The sequence below is a fragment of the Manis pentadactyla genome, chromosome 6 (assembly GCF_030020395.1).
Source record: "Manis pentadactyla isolate mManPen7 chromosome 6, mManPen7.hap1, whole genome shotgun sequence".
In the NCBI taxonomy this organism is placed as follows: Eukaryota; Metazoa; Chordata; class Mammalia; order Pholidota; family Manidae; genus Manis; species Manis pentadactyla.
This window is the reverse complement of record NC_080024.1, coordinates 52,068,799-52,087,565: the sequence shown is the minus strand read 5'-3', so window position 1 is coordinate 52,087,565 and position 18,767 is coordinate 52,068,799. Positions and strand designations below refer to the sequence as shown.

The 18,767-nt window shown below is 35.9% G+C and overlaps 1 protein-coding gene across 1 annotated transcript in view; it reads left to right on the top strand.

Moving 5' to 3' along the window:
• The first annotated feature begins 15,343 nt into the window (after nt 1-15,343).
• The window catches only part of ZNF804A (zinc finger protein 804A), a 334,279-nt gene continuing 330,855 nt past the window's right edge, over nt 15,344-18,767 (top strand). Inside the window, exon 1 of the mRNA XM_036879476.2 lies at nt 15,344-15,474. Within this exon, the coding sequence (XP_036735371.2) occupies nt 15,364-15,474 (111 nt within the window). The 5' untranslated portion in view covers nt 15,344-15,363. The remainder of the gene's footprint in view (nt 15,475-18,767) is intronic.

Below are 18,767 nucleotides of genomic sequence, written 5' to 3'. Positions count from 1 at the left end.
ATGGCTAATTTAAAAAATGAGATGCTCCTACACACCTATCAGCATGGCTAAAATTCGAGACATTGACAACAATAAATGCTAACAAGCAAGAAGTTTGGCAGTATCTTACAAAAGTGAGCATAGTCTTACCATAAGTTCCAGCAATTGTGCTCCTAGTCATTTACCAAAAAAACTTGGAAACTTACGTCCATACAAAAACCAGGAATGTTTATAGCAGCTTTATTCAAAATGGCCAAAACTTGGAAGCAATCAAGATATCTTTCAATAGATGAATAGATAAATAAGCTATAGTATATTAGTGCAATGGAATATTATTCAGTAATGAAAGAAATGAGCCATCAAGCTATGAAAAGACATGGAGGAACCTTAAATGCATAATGTTAAATGAAAGATGCCAGTGTGAAAGGTTATGTACTGTTTGATTCCAACTATGTGATGTTCTGGAAAAGTTGAAATGGTAAAAGCAGTAAAGACAGATAGTGTCTCCAGAGATTTGAGGGTAAGGAGGGAATGATGAATAGGTGGAGCACAGGAAATGTTTCAGGCAATGAAACTATGTTGCCTGATAGTGTAAGTGTGGTTATATGACATTATGTATTTCTCAAAACCCATAAACTCTAAAACACAGAGTGAACCTTAATATAAATGTAGACTTTATTTAATAATAATGCATCAGGGGGATTAATCTCCATTATGTCAAGTTCTACTATAAAGCCACAGTAATCAAGACAATTTGGTACTAGCACAAAAACAGACCCATAGACCAATGCTACAGACTAGAGAGCCCAGATATAAACCCAAGCATATATGGTCAATTAATATATGATAAAGGAGCCATGGACATACAATGGGGAAATGACAGCCTCTTCAACAACTGGTGTTGGCAAAACTGGACAGCTACATGTCAGAGAATGAAACTGGATTATTGTCTAACCCCATATACAAAAGTAAACTCAAAATGGATCAAAGACCTGAATGTAAGTCATAAAGCCATAAAACTCTTAGAAGAAAACGTAGGCAAAAATCTCTTAAAAATAAACATGAGCAAATTTTTTCTGAACACATCTCCTCTGGCAAGGGAAACAAAAGCAAAAATGAACAAATGGAACTACATCATGCTCAGAAAGCTTCTGTATAGGAAAGGACACCATCAACAGAACAAAAAGGCATCCCACAGTATGGGAGAATATATTTGCAAATGACATATCCGACAAGAGGTTAACATCCAAACATATAACGAATTCACATGCCTCAACACCCAAAAAGCAAATAACCCAATTAAAAAATGGGCAGAGGATGTGAGCAGACAATTCTCCAAAGAAGAAATTCAAATGGACAACAGGCACATGAAAAGATGCTCCACATCACTAATTATCAGGAAATGTAAATTAAAATCACATTTGAGATATTACCTCACACCAGTTAGGAGAGCCAGCATTGAAAAGACTAGGAACAACAAATGCTGGCGAGGATGCAGAGAAAGGGGAACCCTCCTACACTGTTGGTGGGAATGTATGTATACTAGTTCAACCATTGTGGAAAGCAATATGGAGGTTCCTCAAAAAACTAAAAATAGAAATACCATTTGACCCAGGAATTCCACTCCTAGGAATTTACCCAAAGAATACAACTTCACAGATTCAAAAAGACATATGCACCCGTATGTTTATCACAGCACTGTTTACAATAGCCAAGATATGGAAGCAACCTAAGTGTCCATCAGTAGATGAATGGATAAAGAAGAGGTGGCACATATACACAATGGAATACTATTCAGCCATAAGAGAGAAACAAATCCTACCTTTTGCAACAACATGGGTGGAGCTAGAGGGTATTATACTCAGTGAAATAAGCCAGGCAGAGAAAGACAAGTACCAAATGATTTCCCTCATTTGTGGAATATAATTATAAAGCAAAACTGAAGGAACAAAACAGCAGCAGACTCACAGACTCCAAGGAGGGACTAATGGTTACCAAAGGGAAGGGAAGACAGTGTAGCACAGAGAAGACAAATAGTGACTCTGTGGCATCTTACTACACTGATGGATAGTGACTGCAATGGGGAATGTGGGGGAACTCAATAATATGGGTGAATGTAATAACCACACTGTTTTTCATGTGAAACATTCATAAGAGTGTATAGCAATAATACCTTAATTTAAAAAATTGTATAAAAATATTAATAAGACATCATTATTGGTTCATCATTTGTAACAAGGTACCACGCTAATGCAAGGTATTAGTAATAGGGAAATTGTGGAGGGGGAAAGGTTTATAAGAACTCTGTACTTTTTCCTCAAATTTTCTGCAAATTTAGAAGTACTCTAAAAATTAGAGAAAGGTATTAATTAAAATAAATAGTGATTTAGTTTCAAATTCATTCATTCAAATGTTTGTCACATGATTGTCCTATCATTATCATGTAGGGTTTGTCCCCAACTTAATTTATGTACTGCTTTAGGTTTGCATATAAAATTTAATGTAAAAATATTTTTCTCCCACAACTGGTCAGAAAAATTGAATGCTGCAAAGAATAGCTGAATGAAATTTGTAACTACACTTCTTTCCATTAATAATGGACACAATGAAAACACTCAGCAAAGAAAAAGAGTATACAAAACACCTTGTTTTCTTTCATGCTTTTTCCTCTATTTTCTTCATTTATTACTGGCAGTTACAACAAAAGTGTACCTTTTTTTAACTTGTTTATTTGATCATTTAAAGGCTTTCTCCAAAAATTCTGAACTTGGCCTTGAATTTAATTTATATACCTATCAAATTCTTCTGTATTATTACTGTGATCATATTTTTGTATTTTACTAAGATAAAGGTTTGCCTAATTATACTTATGTGTGAGATATTTTGATGTTGAAGATAGTTTTATATTATAGTATTTTGATTTGACACTATACTGTTTATCAGTGTCCATATAGTGAGTCTTCTCATTATAATTTTCTACTGAAGGTATTGTATTTTTTGGATTAATTTTGTATAATTTAAGATAAAATTTGAAGTAGCATATTAAAATTGCCTAGTGATCAATTATTTGAACAAAAGTTCGGAAGATAAGTTAAGTGATCAGAGGATAGTCGTGCCATATGTGTATGAGGAGCAGTTGGCATCAGTCAAAATCTCTTCTCAACTTTTGAAGAGAAGACTATGGCTATCACTTCAGCTACAGAACTTAGACATTGTAGCTCTGTACAGAGACAGATTTTGCAGCAGTCAGAGCTCTGGATGTGCAGGTGTAATGTTTTCAAGATGTGTTCCCATCATCAGTCTTAGTATCACCTGGGAACTTGCTGGAAATGCAAATTATTGGGACTTATCCAGAACCAACTGAATGAGAAATTCTGTGGATGGGGTGTAGAAATCTGTGTTTTCATAAGTCTGCCAGGTGCTTCTGATGCAGGTTAAAGTTTGCGGACCACGACTCTAGAGCTCTGAGTATAGCCTTTAGCCTCAGCTATGTGGTTATGAGTAAACAAGTAAAACAAATTATTGCAAGTAACAGCCCTTATTTAATGCTAAAATGTTGATAATTAAAATTAAGACAAAGGTTCCTTATAGCATCATATACTTCAGATGCAAAGACTCGTTTTCAAAGTTAGCAATAGTTGTGGGAACTCTTCCCAAAGAGGGCTTGCAACCAAAGTAGCTGGAGCTAAAAAATATGTCACAAATAGATCCCAGTCAGAATAGTACCCTTAAAAGGTTGTTTTCCTAAAATCAAGTCAGTGATATTAGGATATGAATTTTCAAGGTTTAAGGCCATTTGCTATATGACACTAAACTCTTCTGGAAGGGGGGAGATGAAATGGGTAAGTTGTTTACTATTAGTCAATCATTATCCCACACATTAGCATGACCATGGTTTTGTTTTCTTTTCTAACGAAAGCAAAGAGAAATTTTCCCTGAGAAATGGTTAGAAAATGTTTTCAAAATTATGCAATAGTAAATATTACTGTCTTCCAATGAGTTAACTTGTTGGGAGAGAAATTAATTTTTTTCCATGAGACCAACAATTTAAACCCAGACTAGTAATATATTAAGTACAGGCTAATAACAGAAATGCTAAGTTTATGTGGAAGACTTAAGTCATGACTGAAAAATATAGTTGAATGCCAATTTGAAATAGTTTTATTGGTATTTTCTGGCCTATTGTCCTGACATTCAACATTTGAAGGTTAAATGTTAGGGATTTATAAGATTTATAAGAGCAATATGGAAAGTAATAGCTCATATAAATTGAATGTATTCCCCCGTATCTCCAGATTTCCCTTTACATTTCTTTTCATCAAATATCCCACTCCAATGTTATTTTTTCTTGTCTGGGATATGTGGCATAATTGAAATGTTCATGACTGCATGTATGAAATTATTTTCACAGAAGACATTTTTTTTAAATTAGTTTTTCACAGTCACATATCCCTAAAATAAATTGCCCCATCAGTTTAGGAACTTGATTTGGTGTTCCAGTATCAATTCTCTTTTCTTTAATAATACAGCATGTGTATTTCAGTTAGGTACATAGCCACACACTGCATCTTCAATTCTTTTAGTTCAGCTTTGTGTGACTATATGACAAAGTTATAGCCACTTAAATATGAGCAAAGAAGTCTTATATGCAACTTCAGAGCCATTCTTTTACAGGGAAGGGAAATGTCCTCCATTTGCCCTTCTCACTTTTGAATTTGCTGAAACATGTATGCAACAATGGAAGCAAGAGCGGTCAGCCTAGATAACAAGATGGAAGCCACCCGTTTAGCAAGACAGAACCCCAAGGTAGAAGATTCTGGGACACAAACACTGTTTGTGCTGGACAGCTTATTACTGACTATCATGGATGAGAGAAACAAACTACCTTGTTCAAGCTTTTGTTATTTGGGGGTCTTTATAGAGAATATGATGTTTATTCTCATTGATACATTGGGAAACCTAACTTCATGTTCTATTGTTTATAAATAGAGAGGCAACATATTTATTGATATAAAACAGAAATGAAGAGATTTATGGGCAAAAATATTGTTATGATGTGTTTGCTTTTTCATATATTTGGCCTAATTCCTTTGCTCCTGAAACTCAGTCAATCAATAATAATTACTAAGCACATTCTAAGCTCAAGTTACTCCTCAAGGCCCTAGGGATGCAATGGTGAACAAATCAGCCAAAGTTGCTGCTCCTGAGGTATCTTAATATTGTTGAGGAATTGAAAAAATAAGCAAATATATAGATAAGTTTATGTATAATGATAAGGTCAATCACAAAAGTTTCTTAATTTCTTTGAAAATTCTAAAAAAATTACCAAACAAATATTATAATATCTCTACTTGAAATCATTAAACAATATCATTTAAGAAATTAAGTCCCCCTTCACTCAGTCTCTCTGACTCTTGCCCCCTAAACTATCAAACTTAACCTTGAAAGTGTTAAACACTGTCAAATGTCTATTGCATATCCAGTGTTTCTGCATTTCATTTATGCTTATCAATTTCCACCTGTTTATCTGTCTGTAAATATATATATAGTAATTTATTTATACTAAAATGAGACCCCCTTCTTCCCCTCCATAGTTATTGGTATTTATGCTTTTAGATGAAAATCCCAGTTAATAAATAAACCTATTTTTTAAGAATTGGTATCTTAAGTACCATTGCATGCATTTTATTAATTTCTGTTAGTTATTCTTCTTTAATCAATGGGTTGGTTATTTTCAATTTTTAGACATGAATATTCTGCCATAAACACTGTTATGCTTATATTTTTATCTCTACATACTTTTATTTCTTTGTAATAGTTTTCAAGAAGTGAGATGGATGGATGTATCATGGGATATGCACTTTTTAAATCTTAATGAAGAAACCAATTTACCCTTCAAACAGTTGGATCAATTTGCATTATTACTAACCTTAAACAACCAGTACATGCTATCAGTCTATTTTTATTTTGAATGATAGAAAAAAGTCAACAATTGCTCATTTATTGAATATTCATATTTCTTTTGTGAATTATGCCTTTATATATTTTTCCTGTTTTCCTAAGACTAACCTTTATGTATTTTGCTCTTATGTTATTTGGGGCATGCATGTTTGTAGATGTTATAATTTCTTCATCAATTCTACTCTTCAATGTTTTTGGCCTTAAATTCTACTTCACAGGGTAGAATGGTAGATACCATGGTTTTCTTTCTTTTTCTATTTGATTATTCTATCTTTGTCCATCTCTTTACATTCAACTCCTCTATCACTTCAGATTTAGGCATATTGCTTGTTAGGTTTGATAATCTGAAAAGCTTTCCCTTTTATAGGATAATTTAATTTGTTCTCATTCAAAAGTGAAAACAAGAGCTTGTCAGATGCCTAATTTTTTTCTTTTTTACTATTTGTTATATTTTTATAATTTTTCATTTTCTCATCTTACTTTTTCTAGATCAAAACATTTTATTTTAATATAATTTAATAATGAGTAAAAATGTCTTTTTTTTCCTTCATGTAAGGGGAAATGATTCCTTAAAACATGGGCATATGCAAAACATATTTAAAGAAAAATAATCAATCATTTTTGTACTATTGAGAGATTTACTTATTAACAGTTTGTTGTAATATCATAAAGTATTTTTTTAATGTGTTGTGCAGAGATGTGTTCTTCTGTATATGTAGATGTAACTTTATATCTGCCATTTTATTTGTTTTCTGTTTTTTAAATTTATTTTTTATTTTTTTTACTTTTTATTTTTTAAATTTCTTTTTTCTTTTATGTCTGTCACTTTATAATGTTGTCTTCATGACATTAAAATTATCATAATATTTACAATAATATATCTTTTGTATTACCTTTATTGTTTAACCATTTTTCCATTGTTTAAATGTTATATTGTTTATGGTATTTTCTATCATACTTAATGGGAAAACAAATATCTGATTTCTCCCTTAAGATTTATAACTAGAATTCAGAATTGTCTTGAATGTTTAAAAATTAAATATTACAATTTCAATCAGTTACAAAAATTCAATTCATAATACCTTAAATGAGTAGTTTTATTATAAGGGTTCTGAGTTGTCACATAGAAACATATGAAAGCATGTAGATTTTCAGAATATGTCTCTGGGAACATTATTCTTAATCTACATAGAAGAAAGGTACATTGTAGTAAAATGTCCATTAATTCTTCTTGAGCTGCTTAGGGTCCAGGTACACAAAATATTATCAAACCCTCATGAAACTTTGTATAAGACTCTTGGATTTTCTTGGTTCAGTGGATGACCATGGAACAATCTATTTTGATAAGCACCTGTATCATATGACAGTCTTATTAAAGCTTTTTGGACAGTGAATAGGGGTGATATTTATGATATGTATTTTCAAATTTGTCTTCATATATATCATACTACTAAATAGTCCTATCTAAATTTTTTTTGAAGTGTCCATTTCATTTAATATGACCTTGTTAGCACTGTGAAATATTTATTTATAAGCCAATTTGATAAATTAATAAAATATATATAGCTTAAATTTATATTGATTAGGTCTAAGCCAAAATGACCATACATAAATTTGAAATCACAGTGAAAATGTCCACATCGTCTTCCTCTTATCAGCAAAAGGGTGTACTACAGAAGGGGGAACTCAAGTATAAACAGGTTGTGTTGGGAGGAAGTATTGAATCTTGGCCTCCTATTATTTTCTTAAATATATGGTCACATCTGTTCTATATATAACAATATTTCCACAAATCTCTCTCATATGAGTAGCCCACATGCCTGGTGTTTTAGCTCTATTGCAAAACTTCCTTCTGGTGAATACATCCAGTCTTTAGGTATATTGCAGAGACTACTTTGTTAGGGTTATTAGTGACTTCAACATGGACAACTTGAGATCATTTCTCTGACCTCATCTTACCTGAGCTCTCATAACATTCCTTGCAGTTGATCAACCTCTCCTTAAATTCAATCCTTTATCTGTGGAGAAGAACTTTCAAGGCACCACACTCTCTTGGTATTAAACCTTCTTTAACAGGTAGTTATCTGTCTCCCTTTCTTAACTGCTGTGCTAGAGTCAACCCTGATCTGTCCTGAAACCCTCTATCTGTATACATGAATTTTCATGTGATCTCATACAGCCCAGTGTTTGTAAATGGCATCAAATGCCAAGGCTCCCCAAAGGGTATCTGATCTTTACTCCAGACTCTCTATACCTGACCATCTCTGCTGTCTTCACTTGCACATCTTCAAAGTTATTAGAAATTAATCAAAATTTTACCATTTTCCCCAACCTACTCTCTAGACTTCTCCTCTCAATAATGTGTATCAGTAAACCCCTTATTTGCTAAGGTCAAATTCTGTTATTCTGTATTAGTCTTTTCATCACTCCACATCTAAGCTATCAGTAAATCTTGTCAATTCTAGTTCAAAAGCATTTCCCCAGTTCATTCTCTCATCCCCATTTCTACTCATCATTGTAGACAAATTGCTTTCATTTTAATATCTTCCCCCTAATTCTTCCTGCTTTCCTATCTCCTATAGTTCTTCACATACTAACTATGGTGATATTTATATCTCCATCCCTTCCTTTTATCCTCTTTTGTTTTTGTTTTTACCTCAATATGTTTCTGTATGTGTACGCATGTCACTCATATTTTTTCTTCTACCTCCTTGAATGTTTCCTTTTCTTTTAGTTATTTTTTCTCCCTCATACCTGATACTAGGTATGTTAACAAACTATCTATACCCTTACCTATATTCATGCCTGCTTATCCTTTTATGAATACGTATAGAATTTTTATACAAAATCATATTGTTTTATGCTCTTCTTTTGTTTGTATGTTACATTTCTTATACAATAAAGCACTTAGGTAATCCTACCAAATTGTTGGGTACAGATACATTTTATTATGTTAACAGATGCAAAGTCTGTGATATATATATATATATAATAATTTATATAACTATTCCCATACTGATAATAATTTTGTTTCTAGTTTTTATAACTATTAACAATTAAATATTTCCTTAAGTATTTCTGTGAATATCCTTTTATTCTATGTAGGGAGTCCCAGGAATGCAATGGCTAGGTCACAAGTTATACACAATTTTAATGTTAATAGATGTTGCAAGATTGCTTTCCGAAAACACTGTAAAACATACAAATGTAATAATTGTTCATCTTTTTCTAAACTTATAATAATATATCTGAATGGTGTTCCTCTTGGTAAATTAATTACATAGTATCCAATTACATTAATTTCTTTGGCAACATTTTAGAAATGTAGCTTGGCTCTTAAATTAGTGTTCTGGCATCTAACCAAATGCTACTTATCAGAATTGAAAAGCAAGGGGATAGAAAAGATAAAAACCCATTATCAGTATCAGATAAAAATATTATCTTGGTCAATAGGTGATCTACCGTTCTTTTAAGATGTGAAATAACTAGATAATATAAATTATTTCTCGGGGTTGAACCTAAGCAAAATTGTGAAATTTCTCTCTGACCCTTTTTTACATTTGCTTTAATTTCCACATTTCCACAATTTCTACATTTCCACCATGTATGAAAGACATACATCCTCAAAAAGGAAACTAAATGCTGGTGTTCTGATCTGCCAGGCCTGACCAGTATCAGCTCTAGGAAAATTGACACAGAATCAAAGAAAGTTGTAAATATATAAAATAATATGTAGCTTATTTCCTTTCTTTTAAAGGTGAAAGAAATTGAAGTGAGGAAATTGAGTCATTATTTGTCCAATATTCCATGGCTGTTTTATTTGGACATAGTAAGGTATTAATTGTGGTAGCGTCTACTCAAATTTAGGTTCCATATTTCATTGATTCTAAGATGACTTTTTAACATCTCTGTAATTCAAATGTCTTATGATCAGTGGCATCTCACAGTTAATTGGTGCATTTTCGTTCGTCATGGAGATAAAAACGGTATATATTACAAATAATGGGGTATTAGTTGTTAAAATACAGTGTTTGTTCTTAACAGACCCTACATTTAAACCTAGCAGAATTGAAATACAGAAAAGGAATATGGGGGAATGAACCTACATTTATGGTAATAATTAACTAATAATTACTCGAAAAAGTCACCATCTCCTTTCAAATCATACAATGACCTTATCAGTTGCAGATAAAATCAGTAATCATTTAATGCCTTGCCGAAGTCTAGTATGTACCAGTGTTTCCCATACTTGAACAGATCATTTTTAAAGATTTCCCAGCATAGATTAAGTTCACTGGTGGCATAATTTTACTTAAATATGTTAGCATTAAACTAATTATAAAACCCCATATGCTTATAGCTCTTATGTAAATACAAAATGGAAAAAAAATAAAATAAAAATACAGCAAAATATCCAAACTTGCAAGCTTAATTTAATATAACAGATGATGTTGCTTTACTGAACAGAATACAATCTCAAAACATGAATTTGTTTATGAGTATTTGTGTGTCAATACTAATATAAGCATGTGTAACGGTTTTGGTGAATACGGGTGCTCAGTGGAGCTACAGATCTTGCACTACTTTTCTCCCATTTAACTACATCACACCTTCACTCAGGCAGCATGTCATGATATCATTTGGTGTCATCTTAGAATAAACAGAACATTTATGTGTTAAGTTCCTAGATTTTTCCTCATTAGTCCAAAACAGTAAAAGCAGTAATGCTTGACACCAATATGATTGCAATCATGAATGCAAAGAAAAGAGATATATAGACAGAACTTAATTACAAAGTATAGTAATATTGTATGGTTTTACAAATGATTAAGAATACATTTATGTTAAGATTAGTATAGCAATGAAAAGGAAGGTTTGAATACCAATAATATTCTCTGTAACCACTAACAAAACATCCCAGACACATGTGTAAGTTACTGGAATATGCTTTTTTTCCCCCCCAGAATATGTCAAGGACAGGAATTTAATTCACAGAAGCTCAGGTTAAGGCTGAGCTGCTGGAATCCAGAAATGGATCTAATTTGTGGATCATTCATTTTAGTGATGGGAAGTTATCCAGACAAGTAGAGTGAAAGCACCCAGAGATTATAATGACAAGAACTAGGAAGTCCAGGCATGCGGTGGTAGCAACATATGACCTCAAATAGAAATAGGCAAACTCATTGAAACTTTAGTTCTCTCTGGAAGAACTAGACAAAGTGAATCAGAGCAGGGAATCAGGATTCAGGGCCAGCCACTGATCTAGGAAAGGAGGCAGTACCTTGGTTTTACATTTCATGGCAACGACATTGTCCTGAAATCTTGTGTGAGTTAGGAGCAGTCAGGAACAATGCTGCGTTGATGAGCAGACACCTGGTGCCCAAATTTGGGTTAAGCACAGCAAGATGAGGAACAGGGAGTGAGGTTAATCAGTACAAGCAAAGAGCATAAGGGATCTTGATTTGAATTGCAATTGCCGAAAGGATGAATTGAAGGGGGAACTGCACTTGTACAAAAGGCAAAATTGAAGTGGTGGCAAACTGAAGCGGTGGAAAACTGTGGCAAAAAATGAAGGGCAATTTTTTTTAGACTAACATCACTCATTTAACTCTTTTACATTTAAATTATTAATTGTAATATTTTTCAATTAGGAAGTTGGCAGTTAAACCCATATAATCTATAATTATCCCATAAAATATTTTAAAATATTTTTCTGATTAAGAAATATTGATTCCACATGTTTACAGTAGCAGTTAGATATTTAACCTAATATAATTTCTCCAAGTCATTGAGAAGAAAATCTTCTACTTTTTAAAATTAGAATACATGGTTCCATAGAAATAATCCATGTCAAAATTGATACAGATTTCAGAATTGTTTTAAATAATGGGAATAGACCATGGATAGCAAATTGTAACACAGCAGGGAATTTAAAGATGCTTGCTTATATACCTTTCTTTCTTTCCACCATGACCAAAGGGAAGAAGTGGGAACAGCAAGATGGAAGGGCACAATAATTTATCACTGTGCTGATTTTACTTAATTGTCACAGAAAGGTATGCCTCCGCTTTGATGAAATCATGGGGAAGTCCTGATTTCCTACTTGACTTCTTTCTTCACTTTTAGCAAAATTCAAATGAAAAGGTATTTTTTTGTGTGTTGATAGGAGGATTCTATTATGTCTAGTTGTTAATTTTAGTTAGAAACTAGATTGCAGATGGTGGTGGCTAATTGTTCTCCTGAACACTAAGGTTGATGTGATAGGGTCTACAGGCAACACAGCTCCTTGGTAATGGTATAATGAGTATCATCTAGTGTGATTAATAGGTTTAGTTGAATGACTGACTGTTGCAGCTGTGGCTACTCAACTGAGGTAAGGGTAAGCAAAAGGAACCCTTACTTTCTTCTGAAATATGTCCACCCAACTTCAAGTTGTGTAGGTTCACAATATTGCTGGTCACACTCAGTATTAGGTCATTGTGAAATAGATTGTCCCATGTGTAGAGAAATAATGAGGATAAATTTAATGCAAAATTTACATTCCTTTATAACTGTAAGCATCCTTCATGCAGTAGCAGCAAATCTATGGTGCATTTACTATCATTATATATAGGTTTAGACATGACAGTCAAAAACCATCCCATCATATCAACAAGCATGTTTGTGGCAAAGTTAGACTACTATGACAGTAAAGTGACTCCTTTCAGAGATTCTTTAGTTTACTTTTATGACATGTATATATGATAATATATATACACACATATGTAATATAATATTTGATATATATGATATATAAATTTTGCCACTAGTAACATTAGTGATATTCCACATAGCTGATAATTCTGTTTCATGGGATAATCCCTATAAATGTTTCTGTCTCCTGAACTGGAAATTGAGCTTCATGACATAGATAAAGATCTGAACATTTTGCCAGAAGTATTTTGAGAGAAAAAAATTTCAAAAAACCTAGCTTAGATTATTACTTGCACACACAAGGAAATCACATTGTCTGAATCTGTCTTGTGGGGCATCTTCCATTTCCTTGGGAGATTTCTTGGTTTAGTTCAGTAACAATGAAGATTTTATCTCCTGTCTAATAAATGCCAGTTTCCAAGACTTTAAATGGAAATCATACAGGTCATTAGTTGTTCCCAAAGTGATGTGTACAGAGAAGGCCTGAATTCTCAAAATATAAATAAAAATAGCTGTACTCATTAGAGCCAAAAGTGGATTTAATTTCTACACAATGTTTAGTGGCTATCACTTAAATTTTTTTTCTAATAGGATTGTGTTCATATTGAATTCCAGAAAATTATTAGGTGATCTGTTGAACAGAGTGCAGAAGTTTTGTAAATTCTTGCCGGCTCTTTCTCCCAAGACTTTCAGACTCCCCCAAGTGGATATCTGAGAAATTTAGCCAAGTACCTCTAAATAACTCTGACACTTCATAATGAGCTGCTGCTGCTTTTTTTTAAATCCACAACTTTTATTCTTTGTTTGAACTGAAACATGGCATATGGACAATTTCCCTTTGATGAATCTAGCACTCCTCCTTATGCCCCTATTCATTATAATTTACTCACATGAATATTGCCTCTCTTTTAAGTACTCTTATTTTCCTCTTTCAAAGAGTGAAAGCAAACTGGCGGATTCTGTTAAAGACCGTCTTGTGCTTTGCAGTCACTGCTATATAAAGCCCTATGTATGGGACACCCAGAGTGAGTGGAATGTCTTGAAATCTTGACCTTCAAATAAACAAGGTAAACGCAATTTTTATCAAAGAGCAATTTGCTCTGACATAGGGGCATCAGAATGTCTGGAATCTGCTTTAACCAATTAAGCTATTCAAGGCAAGAGGAAAATAAAGCCTTCAGCAATCCATTGAAGGCACCGTCTCCCAGCCTCCCACCGCCTGTTATCGATCTTTTTAAGTGCGGATTAATGAGTCGTATATACCTGATGGGATGCTCTCACCCTATCACCTCAGAGGAGTTAAACTTACACAAAGAGAGAATCAACTGGGTGAGAGGGCGGGTGGGAGGGCACATCTACGCCGATGGCTGTCTTGGCCCCTTAAAAACCAGGCCGGTGGTCTTCAGGGAACGCAGCATACCCCATCCCCTACTTTCCGTAACGAACCCATTAGTTCCTTTGCAGTAGATCTTTCCATTCAGGTCGCTTCTAGGGGAACGCTTTTGTTCGCTACCATTCTCTGTAGTGGGAAAACAACTATAGAGAAATGCAAAGCAAGAGCGTGGCAGCAGCTTCTCTGCGGCAGAGCTTCCCTTCCGATGAGCTTTGGCAATTTAGGAAGAACCGCTGTACACTGGGGAGGTGGGTGAGGGGAACGCCAGGCCGAGGAACACACGGAAACCAGGAGTGCCTGTTTTTGCCTTCTTATCCACTTGCATTCACATCGCCAGAATTCTCTCCGCCGCCCCCCAAACTATCAACACAAACCCTTGTGATCTCCACAAATTGGTGGTGGTGGGTGGGGGACATTTTCTTTCTCTAAGATTCTGAACAGGATCCAACCTCCACACTGAAAATGCACTAAAAACAAACAGAATCAGATGAGCCAAGCCCAATGGGTAGCAACTACCTCAGAGAGAAGCAGCTGCTGGCACCTGCCTGGATACGCCGCAGTTGGAAGCGGTTGGAGTTTGGTATTGAATTATTAATTTATTTATCCCCCCTCGCCACCTCCCCCATCCCCGACTGCCAGGCAAGAAATCTCCGTCTCCTCATCGCCGCCTCCGCCCCCACCTTCCAGGAGTCTCCCGCTTCCCAGTGGCCGCCGCGTCCCTGGCCCTCTGCGGCCGCGGCGCTGCGCGGGGGGCGTCCCGCTCGCCGCGCGCCCCCTCTCCGCCCCGGCTGGCGCGGCCGCGGGTCCCGGCGGCGGCGGGGGAGGGCGGGGGAGGCGGCGGGTGACAGATGTACTCCTCTGACAGCTCTCAGTATCAGCCCAGTGGCTCCCTGCCATTGGCTCGGTGCAGTGGACCGGCAACGCCGCTCACTATAATAACACTCATGCCTGCCAGCAGCGGCAACTCCGAGCGCGGGCGCCGAGCGCGGGCAACGCTGCCGCCCGGGCGGCTCCCGCTGCCCGGCTCCGCCCGGCCGCCGCGCGGGCACTGACTCCGGAGCGCGGCGCCCTGCCGACCCGGCCGGCCCCTCCCAGCGCGGCAACCCGCGCGCGGCGCATTAGAGAAACCGAGCCTGAGAGGCAGAGCGCCAGAGCATGCGGAGGCGGCGGCGCCTGGGCGCGCTCGGCAGAGGGGTGTAGCGAGCCTGTGTCCGCAGGGCGGACGCCTCCCGCGGGTCCCCAGCCCACCCGGCCCGGCCCCGGCCCCGGCGCGCTGCGGCTGCGGGCGCGAGGCGCATGGGAGCGGCGGCTGCGGCGGCGGAGGCGGCGGCTGCTCCATGGAGTGTTACTACATTGTCATCAGCTCCACGCATCTCAGCAACGGACACTTTCGCAACATCAAGGGAGTTTTCCGAGGCCCTCTCAGCAAGAACGGAAACAAAACTCTGGTAATTGCTTCTGTTTCTCTCTCTATTCCTCTCTCCTGTTTAAAGAGGGCGTTTGGAGGATTGAGGTTACTGTGAAATTTTGGAGGTGTCGCGATTCGATTTGGTTTATTTTATTTATTTGTCTTGTGGGCGTGGGGTGAGAATTAGGTGTAGAAAACGGCAGGAGTCTTCAGGACTTCTGATCCATGGCTTTGGCTGACACTTCTACAACGCTCCAGACTCGCTACACCTCGCTCCATTATGTTGAACAGCACCACAGTTTCCCCTTATCTGAAGCAAATTGTGTCGACAGGACCTCTTTTAAGAAAGAAAAGAACCCTAACCCCAAGCGACCCGTAACATCTTTCGGCCTGGGAAGCTGAAGGTGAATGAGGATGTGGGTGTCTCTGATGGAGGCAGGGAGCCATGTGACCGGTGGCGCCGAGCAAGTGGCGGGATTGAGTGATGGTCTCAGGAGTTTGTATTCAGGCTGTCTCCTGAAAGACTGGCAGCAAACTTCTCCAGTGAGGAGTTTACTAAGCTTAACAGAGTGGCTCCAGAACCCCATGCTGTCAACCCTAAGCTATCACTCAAAAGAGGTTTGGTTGAGTGTGAGGGGTAAGCATTGTCACAATCGGGCCGCTAGGAATCATAGGTTCTCACTCGGGCCGCCAGGAATCATAGGTTCTCACTGGACCACAGAGCTTCTCTCTCGGCATCTTAGTGGGAAGAGCACTACTGATTCACCAAGGAGATGTGCTGAGCACTGACAGTGCCCGGTGGTACCTCTTACTTTTCCTTCTAAATCCCTTCTCAGCTACAAACCTCCCTGCACAGTGACTCCCGCTGAAACACTGGTATCGCCTGAGACGCACAATTTAAGGAAGAAAAAAAGAGGTGGAGGGAAGGCTCGTTAGGCTAAGTACTGCATGGAAAGTAGAGCCAGAGTAAGGTGGATAATATGCAAATGTGTGTATCACTTAAAGTCTGGGTCCATTAGCAAGCAGCACCCCTCCCATTTTTTTTTACAAAGTGGTTACTTAGGCTGAGTAGGTAGGATAGAAGTTTAAGAACAGACTCAATTAGTCCAAAAGTAAATACAGTATTCTTAATCCAGCTTTCTTTATGCATTTTAGAATATGATTCTACATAATTAAAAAAAATATATCTGTGGTATGTTTTCCAAGGATGAAAAGTTCTCACCTGAAGTTTGAAGTGAATTTTGATATCAATGTGATTCATTTGATTTTTTTTTCTTTTTTCCTCGAATTTATTGGGCCCCTCCTCTCAGCTCATTTAAGATCAGAGAAGCAGGGTTCTTTTTTTGCTTTTCTCAATGTTTGCTGTTGAAAAAAAGAAAGTGAAAACACTGTGCTATAGCCTTCCTTAGTGGTTACTACACAGAGCAGTAGGCAAAGGCGAAGGGGTTTATTGAAGTTGTTCTGGTGCTAATCAACTGTGTGAGAAGGTAAATATATTTTGGGGGGAAAACAACCCTTGATTTTGAAAAAATATGCACTGGTTTGTTGTTTTAAATCAAGTTTCTCTTAAGGGAAATGGGAAACTTTTTGAACAAGCCCTATCCCCATAGTACAATAAGAACACAGATGATGAAATGGTGTAGAGTTCATAGAAAAAAGAAGTATTTGTCAAACCTGAACTTGTTGAAGTTCTGGCACTCTGGATTCTTAAGTCAGTCTTGGATTTCTAACAATGGTTGACTTTGCTTATTCTAGTTTGTTTGTTGTGAGTTTAAGGTTGATTAGTTCCTTATCACTAATCTTGACAAAAGATAAATTAAAGTCTAGATTTGCGAGTGTAAATTTGGGATTAAAATGGGTTAAAAAGAGGTGACTAAATGTAATAAATGAAATTAAAAAATCTAAATACAGGCAAATGTTAGGAATAACAAACTGGTATAAAACATCTTATCATATTTCTCTCAGTTGTATATTGTAAAAGGACTCAACAGACTTCATAGCTACCTAATCTTTCCAAGTTGTGTTTATAAATTGCCCAAGTTTTTATTTCCTGTGTAGGAGATTTACACTGACTGAGATGTTACAGATTTTCATATATGGTCCGACTATATTTGAAACTATAACTTTACAAGTATGTTGTATATTTGTTTTCTACATGCCTCTTGATGATTTTGTTAAAGAGAATGAGATTTATAACCCCCTGTAAGTATAACAGAAGAGATTCTAAATATATTAATAAACAAATGCTTTTAATTAAACAGAGAATTATCTATACTCACCTAAAAATCTATTTACAGCATATAGGGGATGCTTTGAGAACTTACAATAAGGTAGAACTTGCTATAAGCTAAAAACAGAAACTGAACCTGAAACTTCTCAGAATTAACAACTCTAAGAAGCATAAATATCTTTAAAATATATATATGCTACAGTGTGCACATTTTCAAGTAAGAATTTATGACTATCACATTTTAACCCATTTCATGTAGTAATAATTATGAGATCTTTTCTACTTTTTGTTTGATTTTGACATATTTTGAATTTTGTCTTTGAAGACATAATCACATTTTTTATTTTGAAATATGTATTAAGTTAAAAGGATTTTACTAATATATCCAGTGTCTTTTCTTACTTCAGTACAGCACAACTTAAACGTAAAACCATTCAGGGAAAAGGTACTTTGATTTTCCAAAGAAATTCTAGTTATTTTCAATCACTGGATGACTAGTAGATATTCTGAACATTTTTAACTTCATATTTTTAAAAAATGATTTTATATCTTCAAAAAAAGTCATTGGACACTTTAAGATAGCCTGAAACTGTTAAAATAGTGTTCTTTCATGAATTGAAGTTACTTTTAAAGTTACTTATAGAATAAAACTCAGGTTTCAGTGACATTGATTAATTACTTTATCCTAAATCCAGAATGTAATCCTGCCATGCATATACTGAGATTATCAAAATGTATAGACTTTTCCATAGGTCATATTTTGTCACTCACAAATAAAATTAAAAACAAATATTTAAAGATTAAGCCTATTGTTAATCTTGACCCTACTTTTTGAGCTTTTAAATATTCTCCTTTTGACAACTTTAACAGAAAATACACAAATCTGCACCTTGCAGAGTTTTACAAGCAAAGAAAAGGGTTACTGTACTTACGATTTCTTTTAAAAATAGCATCATATCTGTGATACAGCTTAATTATATGGTAGACAAAATAAGTTGATATTTTATTGGTGCTCCAGAATGTCTCAATAAGTTAATAAGCCTTTAATGACAGTGAATAAAGTTTACCTTCCATGCATTCTCATTTTTTTTCCCTAGATTATC